The 16,605-nt window shown below is 48.5% G+C and overlaps 1 protein-coding gene across 1 annotated transcript in view; it reads right to left on the bottom strand.

Moving 5' to 3' along the window:
- Nucleotides 1-16,379, bottom strand: part of LOC148506366 (uncharacterized) — a 111,705-nt gene extending 95,326 nt beyond the window's left edge. The window contains exons 1-2 of the mRNA XM_088446915.1: nt 16,294-16,379; nt 3,876-4,205 (exon numbers count right to left, since the gene is read on the bottom strand). Coding sequence (XP_088303041.1) covers nt 3,876-4,205; nt 16,294-16,339 — 376 coding nt within the window. The 5' untranslated portion in view covers nt 16,340-16,379. The remainder of the gene's footprint in view (nt 1-3,875; nt 4,206-16,293) is intronic.
- Nucleotides 16,380-16,605: the final 226 nt, after the last annotated feature.

Below are 16,605 nucleotides of genomic sequence, written 5' to 3'. Positions count from 1 at the left end.
GTAGTTTGGAAGCCGACGGTCTAAATGCCGACCGCCGGCTTCCAGACTCTCTAATCCCGGTGTGGTACTAATGACAGGCGTCGAAAACTCAATGTTTGTCATTAATCATACGCCGGAAGACCGACGCCCAGCATACCGAACGAAGGTAAGCCTGGCGCGGGCAGCCGCGGGGTGGGGAGAGTAAGGTTTAGGGCTCCCGGGGGGACTTAGGGTTAGGCACACCCCCAGGAGGGATGGGTTTAGGCTAGGGGAAGGGGGAGTTAGGGTTAGGCACCCCCGGGGGGAGGTTAGGGTTAGGCACCCCCCCGGGGGACTTAGGTTTAGGCGGCAGGGATGGGGGGGTTAGGTGTAGAGTGAGAGTGGGGATTAGGGTTAGGCACTTAGGGAGGAGGTTAGGGTTAGACACCCCTAAGGGAGGGTTAGGGTTATGGGGTACAATTAGGTTAGTGATACCTTAGGGACAATCGGGATCTTCACCCTTGCCGGGCTGCCGCAGTCGGGATTTTCGGCCGGCGCTAAAGCCTACTACACCCCTTTTGTTGAGTAACATTTAAAATTGCTATTTCTCCTGAATGTAATGTAAGTTCATCTGCTGGTGTTTTATTTAAATACTCACTTTGCTAAAAGGCTTCGTTTGTACCTCTGAGTAGCAATAGGACTGCTGGTTCTAGCTTATACCTGTTCACCTACAGATGTGCCCACATACATCTATCCTCTGTGTGCTACAAATCACGCCACACATAATGCGGGACCTCCGTGTGACTCGGTAGCGTCTTTGTGTGAGTCTCTTTATGTGAGTGAGTGCGGGTGTATCTGCATGCGAAAATGCTACGTTACAGTGTTACAGCCGCTGGCAATGTAACGTATAGCGTTTCGCATGCAGATACACCCGCACTCGCTCACAGAATATAGGCATGCCGCATATGATTGTACTCAGCAGAAGCTGCTTGTGCTATATATTCACATCGATGTGCGATTCAGATGCATTTGAAGGTAAAAAGACGCACAAAAAGACGCTCAGTGCTAGAGTCACGCCACGGCATGGTGCGACTAGAAGGCCTGTTTAACGCGCAAGGAAGCCAGATGTATGTGGACGCATCTGTATTATATTCTTCCAAAAGGGAATGTATTGCTTGCTAATGTGCTGTTGATGTTTCACTCATTTATTTGATATTGCTCAAAGGGTTCCCACCACTGCGTGACCTCAGCTGGCAATAGAAACCCCCGCTTGTAGTGAATCTTTTACCTAAGCTTTAGCTGGATTTGTATGTTTATCAGTGACTTGTTTTAGGTCAAAAAGACCTGTCTCAGCCTGCAGCTTCACCTGTATAAAGTGCATGCTTACCTATGATGTGTCCTTCAATAGCAAAGCCACATAGACTTTCTCACGCTATTATAAACAAAAGGCCTGTCTCATTCTACTGCTACACCTGGATGTCAGGGTATGTTCACCTGAATTTGGGACACTTTGCTGTGTTTTGGACTTTAAACTTTGGGTCTGCAGCTTGTACCATCGCCAGGAATCGCTTGCAAGATTCTATGGGCCTGATTCAGACCTGCTCAAGCACACAGCGCTCGCAAGCGGGTCGATGGTCCCTCACTGCGCATGCGCGAGACCCGGCCAGCGACATTCGCTCCGTCGCTACAGGTCTCGCACCAATAGGGGGCTGCTGTCGATTTTGATTGACAGCTCACCCCGTTTTGGAGGCGGGCAGAGGGGGTGGCTGCCAAACGGAGGCGTTCCCGAAGGAACGCCTGCCGTTTGGGGGCGGCCTCAGTAGTGAGCTTCCGGCTCTATTAGAGCCGGAAGCTCACTGGGGCTTGCGATGGACGAGACCCTAACACAAGGGTCTCGTCGCAAGCCCGATGGTCACAATTGTCACGACCATCACCCGGCCGCTCGCAAAAGCTGTGGGTGGTCACCCACAGCTTAGCGAGTGGCCAGGAGGCCGGCTCACATAAAAAAAATGCCGCCCTGATTCAGAGCGAGCGCTCTGAAAGAGCGTCCGGCTATGAATCAGGGCCTCTGTTCTTTTGCATACTGTACCTTTTTAGTTGCCAGCTGAGGTCACAAGAAATTGAGCAGGAGATTTATCACAACCAGGGTTCATTTCCTCTTTCATGGTGTACAAGAGTTTTGCTGTGCTGTATCTATCTAAGTTTAAGATTGTATATTGTTTAGGTTGTATAAGTGTAGTATCTCTACTTAGTTACATTGCAGACAACATTGTATGTTCCTTTATTCATTTCTTGGATCAGTTGCTTTGCAAAGTATTTATTGCGAAAAACATGGTCTATTACAATTCTAAGTACCGCAACAATAAAAATAATCTGTTTTCAAAGAACAAAGCATCCAATCCTCTGTCTGTCCTACCTCGAAAACGGGGAGCTCGGCCACAAGAAAGCAAAACAACCACACCTGAGCCTGGTTCTAGTGGTGCATCCCTATACAAACTTCCAGAGCATCACAATAGAATCCTACGGGTCTTGCGATGCCGGCGGACTATTTTTCGGATGTTTGAGAATATCTTTTACATTGATACATCCCACCCTATAACATTAAAGGGGCATGTGAGATATTGGATGAACAAACTCTCCATAGTATGGAACACTGCAGGTGACTTTTTAAACGTATCCCGCAACAACTGTCCCAAACGCTGATAAAATGAATTACACACAGTCAAACGACTGTCCAGAGTAGAATTAGTTGTATTTGCAGCACCTGGAACCTAATGTCCTCAGGGAGTGAAGCAGCAAAGATCCTTTTAGATAATAATAATACATTTCTGTCTGATGCACCAGCGCATAGATCAGTGGTGTAAGATTGCGCTGCAGTGAGGACGTGTAAAGTCGCGCATAAACGTCCCAGCAGTAATTAGTAGTACTTCATCAGCAAGCTGTACTAGGTTTGAAGCTTATGTATATTTCAATCAGCAAAGTTGAGACTCACCCGTCCGATACACCCGCTGGATAAAAATGAGCAACTGCAACATGCAAACTATCAACGTGTTTCGACTCCCGTTAAAGATGGACAACCCTTATATGGTTTTTGTGTATTAGCGCTAATCATATATGTATATCTCTACTCCTACACATTAAGGACCTCATTCAGAGTCGGTCGTTGCGGCTGCACGGTCGTACGGGAAAAGGGTCCGGATATGCAAATGATGCACTCGCATGTTGCGTCCCTAAGATCGGATCGATAGCTGGCCGACCAAGGGGAGGAAGCGGCCGGAAGACAAATAAATACGCCCCCTTCTCGTACGCATTACACGTCATCTCCGGGCATATAAGGATTAATCAAGACCATCGGAACTGGTCATAGAGCTTAAGGTTGACCATACCCTCTCTTAAGCTCTACGATCATGTCAGTGTACAAACCACCCATGTCACGTGTGCCATGACACTACTTTGTTAATTATGCACTCCCATAAAACGCCGTTCGCATAATTAGGCACGCCTGCGTTCGGATCTCCACTCCCCCGTTTTCAAGCACCTGCCCGTTACCACCCACAAACGCCTCAATCTGTCACTCAAACTACCGACCTGGCTGTGTTCAAGGAGAGAGAAATTTCAGATCGTAGCGGCTAGTTTGCGCACGTGCATTGCAAACTTTACGCATGCGCAGTTTAGCAAGCATCGGTGGCGTACGACCGTGCGGCCGCTACGACCGACTCTGAATGAGGTCCTAAAGCCTTTTATTTCAAGCAACACAAATTTTTGACAAAATATAATTTCTGGCAGAAAATTATACAATACAATACAATAGAACCATTTGCAAAAACAGGAGCGTTAATTCTAAACAATAATAATGACCTATTTTTAGCTCAGAACTCACAGGATAATAATGTTTGCGCTACACTTAATGTTCTTACCTTGGATATTTAGCTGAGTCTCCTTCTCTTGTCTGTCGGGACTGTAAATCACTAAGCATTTGTACTTTCCCTGGTCAGCGATGGTCACATTGTGAATGGACAGCGAGACGTTGCCCTGGGTGACCGCCTGCTCATCGATGGACACTCTAGGACTGGAAACCTTCCCCTTATTGTCAAATCTCAGCAGCTCCTTGTTTTCAAAGTGCCAGAATATGGCCAAGAGCTGGAGTTTCACAGGGGGGCTGACCACAGTGAACGTACAAGGCAGGAGGGTCTGAGTATGAAGTACAGCAGTCTCAGAAGAGGGAACAGTGACCTCCAGTCCGGAACCTGCAGGAAGACACCAGAGCTTCATATGAGTCACAATACAATAGTACTTACACAAATTCACAATAAAGCTAATATAAATCATCAGCATTGTCACGTAAAGCAAATACAATATCATGTCATCAATATCATTTGCTTATTATTGTGTACACTCCACCTAAACACAGGGGCTGGTGTGGATCATGCTTGCCAACTTTATCCTAGGGATGACCATCGCTCATCGATATTTTCAAAGCACCGATGATGTCTGGCCGATCTTAACTAGTTTTGCCATCGATGGCAGAGAACCAAATGTTCTCCGCCATCGAAGGATGACTGGGAGCCGATGTTTGTTTTTTTCCCCTTGACAGGATGGAGCCCCCGACTGCCACTAAGCCCACCCCCATTTTTGATTGGTCCGCGTCCCGCCGTGCCAGCAGCAACAGTGGTCATCAAGGCAGTACAAACAATTGATGGTTTACCATAGATGTTTTCTTGTGCCATTGACGGTAATCACCAATGGGCCCATCGAAGGTTACGGACACCCCACCGATTGCCAGCCCTACTTTATACTAGGGGTGAGCGGGTTCGGTTCTACTCGGTTCCGTTCGGATTTAAAAACCGAATCTTATTGGCTATCAGCTGTCACAAGTTTTGGATAGCCAATAAGATTCGGTTTTTAAATCCGAATGGAACCGAGTAGAACCGAACCCGCTCACCCCTACTTTATACCCCCAGAGATGCTGGCGGGGAGGTCCATAGAACAAATGCAGGGTAAGCAGATCATTTCATCATGTCCCCGCCCACCACTACACAATGAAGCAGTTCCTGCATCACAAGGGGGTAAGGACATTGGGACGTGATTTGCAGTGAAATGCGTCATCATGTTCTCTCACTTCACTAGGGAAGTGCGCGGGATGCGAGAAGGTATTCTGCTCTTTAGGGAGAAGGCATACTGGGAGTGTAGGCTTGTATTATGCGCTTGTGACTGGAGAGATGATAAGGGAGAGGGGCAGGCTAATATGCACTGATTACAGTAAGGATAGCTTTGCCTATTTGCAGGTAGACCTAGATCCACTCAGACATACCTATACACCTGACAGCAGCCATATGAACTGCAGGTGCCCAGGGCAGGTGAAAATACATGCTGATGATGGTAACTGTCACCAGGGCCGTAACTAGGGTAGTGCGACCAGTACCATGGCACAGGGCACCGCAGGGAAGGGGGCGCTGTTTGGGCCTGTCAGTTTTATAATTCGCACTTGTAGCTCCCTCTTATTTTGTCCCAAGCATCTCCTGGCCTCCCCTATCTCTTCCCTGGCCCTTCTCCAGAGGCCATGGCACTTTTTCAGGTGCACCATCTTATGTCCCTATTTAAAAAATGGGTGGGTGGGGGGGCGCCAATGCTCTCTCTGGCACAGGGCACCATAAAGTCTAGTTACGGCTCTGATGGTCACCAGCACGTGGCTAGCTGCTTTTGCTTGGCTGATAGCAGATTCACCTCTGATGCAATATGTGTTCTTCATTGCTCATGCATACAGGGCCTAATTCAGACCCGCTCGCGAGCGCTGAGCGCTCGCAAGCGGGTCGATGTTAGCCCAGTGCGCATGCGCATGACGGAGGGGGCTCCGTCATGCGCATGCGCGAGACCCGAATAGCGACGGCCAAGCCGTCGCTATGGGTCTCGCACCAAAGGGGGCGTGCTGTCACTCACCATCGGCGTGGCTAGCCAGACGAAGGCGTTCCCATGGGAACGCCTACCGTCTGCGGCTAGCCCCACTGACATCACTAGTGATGTCAGTGGGAGTGCTTTTGGCTCTGATAGAGACAAAAGCACTCCAGGGTTTGCGGCCACGAGACCCTACCGCAAGGGACTCGTCGCAAGCCCGATGGTCGCGATGGCCTTGACCATCGCGACCATCGTTTTGGCCGCTCGCTATAGCTGTGGGTGGTCACCCACAGCTATGCGAGCGGCCAGGAGGCCGGTCAAAGAAGAAAACAGCCTGGCCCTGATTCAGATCGAGCGCTCTGTCAGAGCGTCCGGCGCTGAATCAGGGCCTCAGTACATAACTTTGTAAGGCTATTTTAACAACAACTAAAAAAAAGTTACTGTCGTTATAAATATGAAGGAGGGCTATACCTATTGAATTCAAGAGTTTGTTTTTTGGTACTAGAACCTAAAAGTCAACACTACCAAAACAAATGTTTATCCAAAGAAATCGCAGGAAATCCGGGGAGATCTGTTCTGCACATGTGTAGAAAGGATTTCCTCTTCAAAAACACAGCGGGGCGGTGCGGTCGCACCTTGTCAGCTGCGTTCGCACCCCATGCAACCACGTCAGCTAAATGGTTAAAAACCTGGGTGTCATTGTGTCTGAGCGTGCCATAAATCAGGTGCAGGGCTGCGTGCAATTTACAGTTAGTCCACCGATGCGTATGCACACAATTGTGTTTTTATAGTGATGGCATTTAGTGCCTGCATAATGTGTGTAATCTCAATATCAGCCCCAGTTATTTTGGGGGCTAAATCAGCATATATCAGTAACTAGTGCCATCCATACTTAATTTCAGAAGATCAATTAAGTAAAAGGAGGTGCGTGCCGAGGTTATGTCCTGACCCATTCAAGGGGTGTAGTGAACTCCAAACACGGGGAATATTTAGTGTCGTCCATAGGGTATGTACACCACCACTCAGAGCTCCCCCCATGCCATGCATTATAAATACTTCTACTCTCAGTGGCATTCAGGGTGAGTTAACAAATAAACATTGAGAAGTTATTCATTTACCTTTTATCACTATTTTATGATTGTGATCGGATGACCTTGCCAGGCGATCACAGATTATTGTTGATCCTACTGGATGCTGGAATATTACTGCCGGTAACTGCCTGTTACTGACTCCGCCCACTGCACAGCGAGCGTCTAACTTGCTGCCACCACCAAACTCCTACAATCAGCATTTGGAGGCGCTTATTTACAACGAGGCTCCTACAACGGCACCTTAAACCACTGATTTTGCTGTTGGATATTGATATTGTTGACATATGAGAGTGCCCCTTTTACTACATGTACTAATTGTCTCTGGTTCTCATTGATGTGTGGACCCTACATCATGCATCTTATGTCCTTATATAGCTTATATATAGCTCCAAGTCTGAAATGAATTCAAATATCTGCATAAGGAGAAGGTTTCCTGCAAGGCCACGCCCCTTGATGTGAGGCCACACCCCTAGTTTGGCGCACACGCACGCATATTATTTATCTTGAAAATAGCCATGAGGTGGGGGGGAGAGGGAGCATTTTGACTGTTTGCACTGGGAGCCAGATTGTCTAGAAACAGCCCTATATATACAGTACCACCCAAACCAGTTTACTTTCCTAAAACACAACTGATTTAGCCTATAACAGTCTCTCAATGTGTAAATATAACATTTCAATTGCATTTCTCCTTTCCTATATCTGTGACCTAAACCAGTGTGGCCTGATGACATCTTAGCACCTTCTTAGGATGTTGCACACTACTCCCTGGGACGCGTCAGCTGTAAACAGCGGTTTAGCCATGTCACACTCAGGGCCTGATACAGAGGCAATGGCGATATTTTTGCATAACAAGCGATTGTCTGCTGCTGCGCATGTGTGAACGACAGACTGCGCACGTGCAGCGATTGCACTGAGATTAGTCTCGTAAGCAGGAACCACTCGCAAAGTGAGTGACAGGAAGTCAGAGTTTGGGGGGTGGTCACGGGGGGTGGTTAGGAAAATGCAGACGTGTTGGACCATTTAAACGCTGTTTCGTGGGGCATGCATAAATTAGCCACTGTGAATGCAGACGCAGCCTGAGCGCTCTCTGCGTGCGAGGAGACCTGCAGTGTTTGAGGCTGGTCAGACCTGCCGTACACGCTGCGTGACTGCTTAATGTGCGTCGATGGTACCGATGTGTACGCAGGGGTACGACATTGGACGGACATGAGAAGGCAGCAGTGGGCGTCTTTATGCCAGCTATGCGTTGCCAGGTGTTAGCATGTTTTCACAGATGAGTTCCGTGTGAAATCGCAGCTGCAAACACATTAATATCCTCTGCTATATCGACCCCACTGTGCGCTGCTGCAGACACATTTTGAAACCCTAAAATAAAAGTTACCATTTCAGTCTATCGCATCAGTCCCTGCCCCAGTGGAGCTTACAATCTACGGGGGCTATTTACTAAGCCTTGGATGGAGATAACAGTGAACAGAGATAATGTAACTAACAACCAATCAGCTCCTAACTGCCATGTCACAGGCTGTGCTTAAAAAATGTCAGTTAGGAGCTCCGTTCACTTTATCTCCATCCAAGGCTTAGTACATAGACCCCCTATCTTCCATACCACAATGACACACACATATACTGTAGGGATAATTTTTTTTGTTGGAAGTCAAATACCCGGATTGGGTATGAAATATCGCCGCTGCTTAAAGTCCCAACGCCGGAAGCCCGATCAAAGAACATCCTGACACGGGCAGTTAAATACCCTATTCCTCCCCTATTCCCCCTACATAACCCTCCCTTAGTGGTGCCTAACCCTTATCTACCTGGGGGGTGCCTAACCCTAATCTACCTGGGGGGTGCCTAACCCTAACCTCTCGCCGGTGGTGCCTCACCCTACCCTAATCCCCCCTTCCCGCACCCTAAACCTAACCCTCCCAGGGGTGGTGCCTTACCCTAAACCCCCCCGGTGGTGCCTATCCCCCACTCCCCGCAGCCTAACCCTCCCGGGGGGGAGGGGGTGCCTAACCCTAACTTCCCCCGGGGGCCCTAAACCTAACTCCCCCATCCCTGGGCTGTCAGTTCGTTCGGGATTCCGGTGGTCGGGATGCCGACACCAGTATCCTGATCCCCTTTGGGATATCCGTGTTGGCATTTTGCCGGGCGGCGGGATTCTGCCGGCGGTATATCTATGGCCGGCATATTAATTACATCCCTAACCAACCTGTATATTGTTGGCGCGTAGGAGGAAACCAAAGAACGCAGGGGAAACCCAAGCACACACTGGGAGAAAGTACAAACTCCACACATACAGGGCCAGATCCAGAGGTGGATGCACTGCCAATGTTCACGGAGTTAAGTGTTCTTTTGCAACTGCGCATGTGCAAAAATTCCTTAACACTCCTGCGGCGAATGCGTCCCATGGTGTGTGCGCACAAAGGCACGGTAGCGATTAATACGCACGGTATCAGAAACGTTGTGGGAAAGTTCAGGGCTAGTAATGAGGATAAAGGTGTCGTGAGTGTGTTAGTGCCATGGAGGTGTTAGTGTCGTGGGGGTGTTAGTGTCGTGGGGGTGTTAATGTCGTGGGGGTGTTAGTGTCTCAGGTATGTTAGTGCCATGGGGATGTTAGTGTCATGGAGGTGTTAGTGTCGCGAGCATGTTAGTGTCGTGGAGGTGTTAGTGCCATGGGCGTGTTAGTGTCGCGGGCGTGTTAGCAAAACAGTCGCACAGCCGCACACATAGGCCACAGTCAGACGGGGAAGGCTGCATCTGCCATAGGTCTTGTGCGAGTGTCAGTGGTGCGACTGGTACTGGCATCTAAAGATGCACCAATCGGTACCACAGCGTCAGCCGTTGCACAGTCAGTCAGGGGAAGGGCTGATACTAGCATTTACGTAAAGTCGCGGACGCAATGGAGGTCAGCGGTCGCAGCAGCATCCACCTCAGAATCAGGCCCCTAATGCCACGGTCAGGAATTGAACCCATGGCAGCAGGGCTGTAAGGCAGTGATGCTAACCACTACGTCAACCATGCTGTCTGCTGTTATCAAATGGATAATGGTTGTATAAATGGTGAAGGACCAGAGTGGGCGTGGTCTAAATGTGATACCCCCCTATCTGGGTACAGGTGAGGAATGGGGTTCCTATATACTTTCTCCAGTGATTACAGAGAGGTCAAGAGGTAAGTATATTATTAGAGTAGAAGCAAGTGAATTACAATGTCTACACTTTAATGGGTCAATTACAAGTTCAATTACAATCAGAACAACTCTTCTTATTTGCAATACACAATAAAAATAACCAACAGTTTGAATTTAGACAGTAAATTAGCCTATTTTCTACACTTTTCTGGCCAGAAAACTACAAGTTCATGAGCTCATTTACACAAAAGTCCCGTTGGTGTACACAATGTTGCCCGGGTGCTAGTTCACTTTTACGCTATCATTGACTGAAGTTGTCCTTTATACTGTTGCTTCTCTTATAGTGACTTAGATTAGTTAAAGGGAACTTGCTGCTGTGAGATCAGTCTCTCCTTAGTAATCCTGCCCAGTATTGCGACTAACGTCTATATAACTCTAGTTGAAGAAGCAATGTTCTGTTACACTTCCAAAAGTCAATGAGGATGCAAATTACCCTATTAGTGGTTTTAACACCGATTAGCTCCTACGGGTAGACTTTATTCTTTCTGCGTGCTGACTGTCTCTTTTCCCCTGAACTCCACTGACTCCCACTACGGTGCTGGCTTGCAATCTCGGCTACTTTGCAACTGTTACAGTCTATGTAGTATCTTTTTCTGGCTGTGTAGGGCGGCTGGCAGTCACAGCTACTTTGTAATACCCCTTTTACACTGGAGCTAAAACCCGGGTTTTTGAAGGGTTAACCTGGGCAGCTCCCTAGTGTAAAAGGGCAGAGGGTTGGATCGCCGGGTCGAGTGACCCGGCAATCCAACCCAGGTAACTAGCAGGGTTTAACACGGGCTTAGCCCGTGAAACCCTGCTATGGGAACAGCGCACTCCGGGTCACGAAGACCTGGAGTGCGCTGCTAGCCGGCCGATTGGTCCGGCTTCAGTGGCGCTTGGAGATGACGTCATCTCCAAGCGTCCACTTTCACTCCGCAAAAGCCGGGTCTATGCAGACCCGACTGTGGTGTGAGCGGCGCTGACTTGGGAATATCCCGAGTCAGCGCCGGCAAAATTCCGGGTCTGATCCGGATAGGAACTTTGGCCCTCATTCAGAGCCGTACGCTCTGAGCAGAGCGCACGCTCTGAATGAGGGCCGGCCACCATGAAAATGGAGCGTCCTCCTGGACGCTCGTATAGCTGTGGGTCACCACCCACAGGCTATACGAGAGCGCTGTTTGATGGTCGCGATGGTCTTGACCATCGCGACCATCGAAACTGCAAGCCGGAGCCTGCGGTTGAGGTTTTCAACCGCAAGCTCCGGAGTGATTTTGGCTCTATCAGAGCCAAAATCACTCCCACTGACATCCCTAGTGATGTCAGTGGGCCGGCTTCTGACGGGAGGCGTTCCCGTGGGAAAGCCCCCGTCAGGGAGGCACGCCCCCGGCACGCCTACCAAAGGGGGCGTGCTGTCAATCAACATCGACAGCACGCCCCCTTTGATCAGACACAACGAGCGAAGGACTTTCCTTCGCTCGTCGCGTCTGGCGCATGCGCACGACGGAGCTCCCTCCGTCGTGCGCATGCTCAGTCCAGAACATCGACCCACTTGCAAGCGGACAGCCGCTCGCGAGTGGGTCTGAATCAGGCCCTTTGTTCGAACTCCGGGTCAGACCCGGAATTTAGGTGGAAAAGGGGTATTACAGTTTGTTGCTGCAGACAGCCCTAGTTAAATGTTCCTGTGGGCAGCTGGCTTGTGGGCTTACAACAATTGTAATTACAGGGCTCTCTTTAAACGGCTGTATTACTGTATTGTCCCTGAGAACGGTGAAATAATAGTCCCATGAACTGTCTTTTTCCTAGGCTGACAGGTATCTACAGGGACGTGGCAGTGATAGGACATAACTGCTATGTATGCTTGGTATGGGGCTGGTTTCTGGGAAAACTATGATGAGGTCTCTAGCGCAGCTTAGTCTCACTGTCTGCCGCTAGCTGTGCTGACTACTGTGGGTACGATGTGTGCCATGCAGCCTTTCTCACCAGCTCACCCGTTACTCAGCTCCGTCTCCTCTTTCTTTCTGCAGAGTCAACGCTTGTCCCCCAGCTGCTTGGACCAGCCTATCCTTTGCTGCAGCGCCGGCCTCCGGGACTCCGCCTCAGCCGCGCCCCCTCCTGATGACTCCATCCTCCTTCTCTTGCCGGACGCTTCCTCCGGGCCGCTGAAATGGCTCCGGATCAACAGCGGCAGCACCCTCGCCGTCGGGACCGCTCTCCGATCACCTCAGGTAATAAACAGCGAGACAGGGGCTACCTCCCGCTCCGTTCCGTCAGGGACAACTGCGCACTTGCCGCGCGTCCCGGGTCCTGTTAAGGCAGACCTCTCTCCATCTGACAGCCTCCTCAGGGCTCCCTGTTACTGCCCTAACTGTCCACCTCAGCCACCAGCTGCTGTCTCCAGCCGCTTCTGTCATGTTACCTGCTGCTGGCTCCCCTCTGCTTTATTCACTCCTCTCTTTCCCTATTGGCTCTGGGTTACCCTTGTGGGGTCCAGAGCCCCAACATCGTAAATAAAGAACAATATAAACAAGGACATATTATAACAGCCATAGTACCTTACTTACAGTATATACAATTCTAATATATGTTTTAACATCTATACAAGGGCAGACTACTATAAGTGGTACTCCTAGTATCTGGAGTACCACATAAACAGCACAAAGGGTAGCGTGGGTACACGGACATGTGCTGTGCTGGGTCAGGGCTGGGAGTGAATGGAGACACCTTTAATAAACCTCTATATATGGAGGTATGGCATCTGGGAGTAATACAGATACATTGTATATATCTGCCATTGTGCCCATCCCCCTCTTATCACCCATCACTCCCCACTGCTCTATAAATTACTTGCACACCAGATACATGTGTACAAGGAGCAAATGTGAAGTTAAAATGTAACCAGTTCCCCCGATTACTGTAACTCATTGTAATGCTGGGCCTGTTATCTCTAACACAGAGTCCAACAACTCCGCACAAACTGCAACTGAAAGGGCACTAAGGGGCACATTCATTCATTCCGGGAACTCGGGGGAGCTCCGCAAAACTGAAGTATCTTCAGCAATTAATGAGGGACCGTAGCAGATAACTCCAATGTTGCAGCCCCTCAATTTCCGCCCCCAAAAGCAGCCCCCAGAGGTTTCTATGGGGGGCTGTAAAAGTCAGATTTACCAAGCTCCGCAGTACACTAAAGGCCCCCATACATCAGAGATGGATTGCAGCAATTGCGCAATTTGCAATTGATTGTGTATAAATATCTGCAATGTATGGGGCTTCACAGATCGCAGATTGCAACCAAAAAGTGATTGGAATTGTTTAATCAGATTGTCCAACATGTTGGATTTCACAGATGGATTGGGGCTGTAGATTGCTAGTGTATGGACATGATCAGCAGATTTGCAGACCGTTTCTAGCAAAATAATGGGCCTTTCAAGATTGCCAGATCTGTGGTTGCTGCAATCGATCTGCAAATCACTGAAAAAGATCTGTAGTGTATGGGCGCAGATTGCTCGTTTGGGAAATCCTAAGATCGGGCAATAAATCTTCAAATTGTTCAATTGTGGTTTTCAGATTGCTGAAGTATGGGGGTCTTTAGCCGACGCCGAACCCACAAGCAGAGTGACAGCGTCTGCTTTTCCCCAGGACAGGCTCGTACAAGAGCCCGTGTATCAGAGATAGCACTGTGCTAAATTCAGATGAAAATGTTCATTTTTACTTTGTGAATTTAGGCAAAAATATCTAATATATTGTATTGGAACAGCTAATCAATAATAAATACAATAGAATACAATATATACATCGGCTCAATACAGAGATGGAAGCAAATCTGCACACATAGGGGGGTATTCAATATGGGAGCGAAAAGTCCGTGCTGGAGTTTTCGCTCCACATCGGAGCTTTTCTGGGGATAAAGTATTGGGCGCGTGTCCACTTTATCCCCATATTCAATTTAAAAGGTGCGGAATCGGGACTCGGCGTAAAACTGACTGGCGAAATGTCCTCTGAATTTTTGGGAATTGATCCTGGGACACCCCAAAATATGCCCTGACATGGGGAATCGCTATAGGTACCCCCGATTTGGACTTCTGCATATTGTCGGGATTTTTAAATAGCAGCGACAGGTTTTTTTTCCTGACTTTGAAAAGTGATGAAGAATAGCACAGGTTTTTTGGGGGCAAAAATTAACTATGCCCCTCAAATTTGGGGTACATCAAAATGGGTGCAAGCATATTTTTAAGTCCCTAAAGTTAATTTTAAAAATTCTGCAAAAATGCACCTGCCGCTTGTCCCAGCAATGAAGAAAACACCTGCCGCATACATGGGGACCCGACCTGAATTCATTTAGATAGTTTGGCACTTTGTTCCCCTAATTGTTTTTTTTAACCCCCCAATATTAAACTTAATTTGTTTTGGGGTGTCCCGATTTTTTTATAAACTTTTTTTGACGCAGTTTTTCTTTAAATGACACTCCCAGGGGTGCAGGCTATTTTTTGGAAGCCTGCACCCCTAAACCCCAATTCTGCACTTTTTCTCGGCAGCAAAAAGGTGGTGAAAACATATCCCGTTTTTTTTTACTTTGACTTTTCGCACCAGCGAAAAGTCAATGTAATTGAATATGGGCATAATTGAAATAACCGAAAATGACGTAAATAGACAAAAATGATTCCGACATTTCGCCTCAAATTGCGTAAAAGACCAGCGCTAGGAAACAAAGCACATACTGGCCCATACGCAGAGTTGCGCGCATCTGGAGATATGGCAGCATCTGAGCGTGCGTCCGCACCCCTATGTGTATGCTCAGCTAGCCATCGCCATCAGTGCGCCCTCAGACCGGCAATACACACACTGCACAATGTAAGCCTCATGTGCAGGTCTGCGTAGGATGCCATTGCGAGAATATGCCCTCACGCCCCATCACATCCGCAGTTCCGCCTCTTCAGTCGTAAGTATAGGTGGGTTTAAAATGTGTACGGCTCTGGATCATTCGCATGCGCCACTTTCTGAGTGTGCGCCCTGCGAATCCTTGCAAAGAACGCTCCACAAATTTGCATACGTCTGGCTCTGTATTAGGCGCTATATGTGTCACAGCGCAGAGCCTTATCTATCCCTTCAGATTCCTTATCTAGTACATCATGGAATAACAATCCCTGCACGCTCCCCTCCCACATCTGGAATCCCTCCGAGGTGGGCCCCATCCTCTTACACTTCCAGCTGCCTGGAATACAGGCACAAAAGAGCTGCAGATTCTGCCGCTGTGTCTGCATCACTGATCCCGTTAGTTCTTGTTCCTCAAGACAACAAGCTCCTGTGATGAACAAAAGACGCCCCTCACTTTCCTCTCTCTTTCAATCCCGGCTACAGCAGCCTCAGGCCTGTATCACAGCCTCCAGTGCCCAGGACTGTTTACCAGGCCCAGGCTCCAGCAGAAGCAATCAGTTCCTGGTGCCCATGAAGAGGCCTATTGGTGGCAGGGACTATTCTCCTACAACTGGGGGGCACCCCAGGGAAACATGGCTATATTACAGTACTAAAGTAAACTTCACAAACAGAATTTGTGACTTATTATAAATGAAAGGTAGTCAACCCTAGGGATCAACCATCGATGGTTTGTTGTCTTGCCATCGATGGTAGATGTCTCTTCAAACATATTTTTTAGATGGCGCCGTGGGCACAGCGCATAGCGCAACTGCCCTGTGTAGCACAAGCAGGATGTTCATCGGAGGTGCAAACCATCAATGGTTTTCTGTTGATGGTTTCTTGCCATCGATGTTAACCATTTGATGGCCATCCCTAGACAACCTGTGGCACTCTGGCTATTGCAGAACTACAAGTCTAAGCATGCCCTGAGAGCTTCAGGACTGCTAGGCAGTCACAGGATTGGCGAGCCTAGTAAATAAATGCAGGTGTACAGAAATTAGGATGAATAAATAACAGATATATATGCAGGGTTGTGACTTGGTATATGAAGGCCCCATAGCAATAGTTTGTTACGGCTAGCGACATAATGTGTATAATGCAGACACTATTACTGGAAGCAGAGAGCAGGGAGACTACTAGACTATAATGCAGGGAAGAGAATACAGAGAGACAGGGAAGAGGGGTGGGGGAGCTGGCTGCAGACACACAGGGCAATGCACATACACTGGCAGCTACGTAACACATACATGCAGGACACAAATGTTATACACTCACATGTGTGACAGAATAAGAGAATGAGGACGTAATCCGCTCCTTCCATGACGGCTCTGTGTTTTATAGAGCTCCGATTCCAGCCTACAACAGCAGACCATGCAAGTGAAAGTGAAAGTGGAATTTTGTATGGAATAAATCTTCTTCTCTCAGCAGGGATAGGACAGGCTTCCTGAGTAAGTGGGATAATGAAATGAAGGGCTGATGTGTTAACATTGATAATGGTGGGTACACACTACACGATATGCTCCCTGAGCGATATCGTGTAGTGTTGTCCCCGGCAGGCTGTGCTCAATGTCGTTCATGACATTGAGC

The sequence above is a fragment of the Taudactylus pleione genome, unplaced genomic scaffold (assembly GCF_031769625.1).
Source record: "Taudactylus pleione unplaced genomic scaffold, aTauple2 ptg000407l, whole genome shotgun sequence".
Taxonomy (NCBI): domain Eukaryota; kingdom Metazoa; phylum Chordata; class Amphibia; order Anura; family Myobatrachidae; genus Taudactylus; species Taudactylus pleione.
This window is presented reverse-complemented; position numbering and strand designations above follow the sequence as displayed.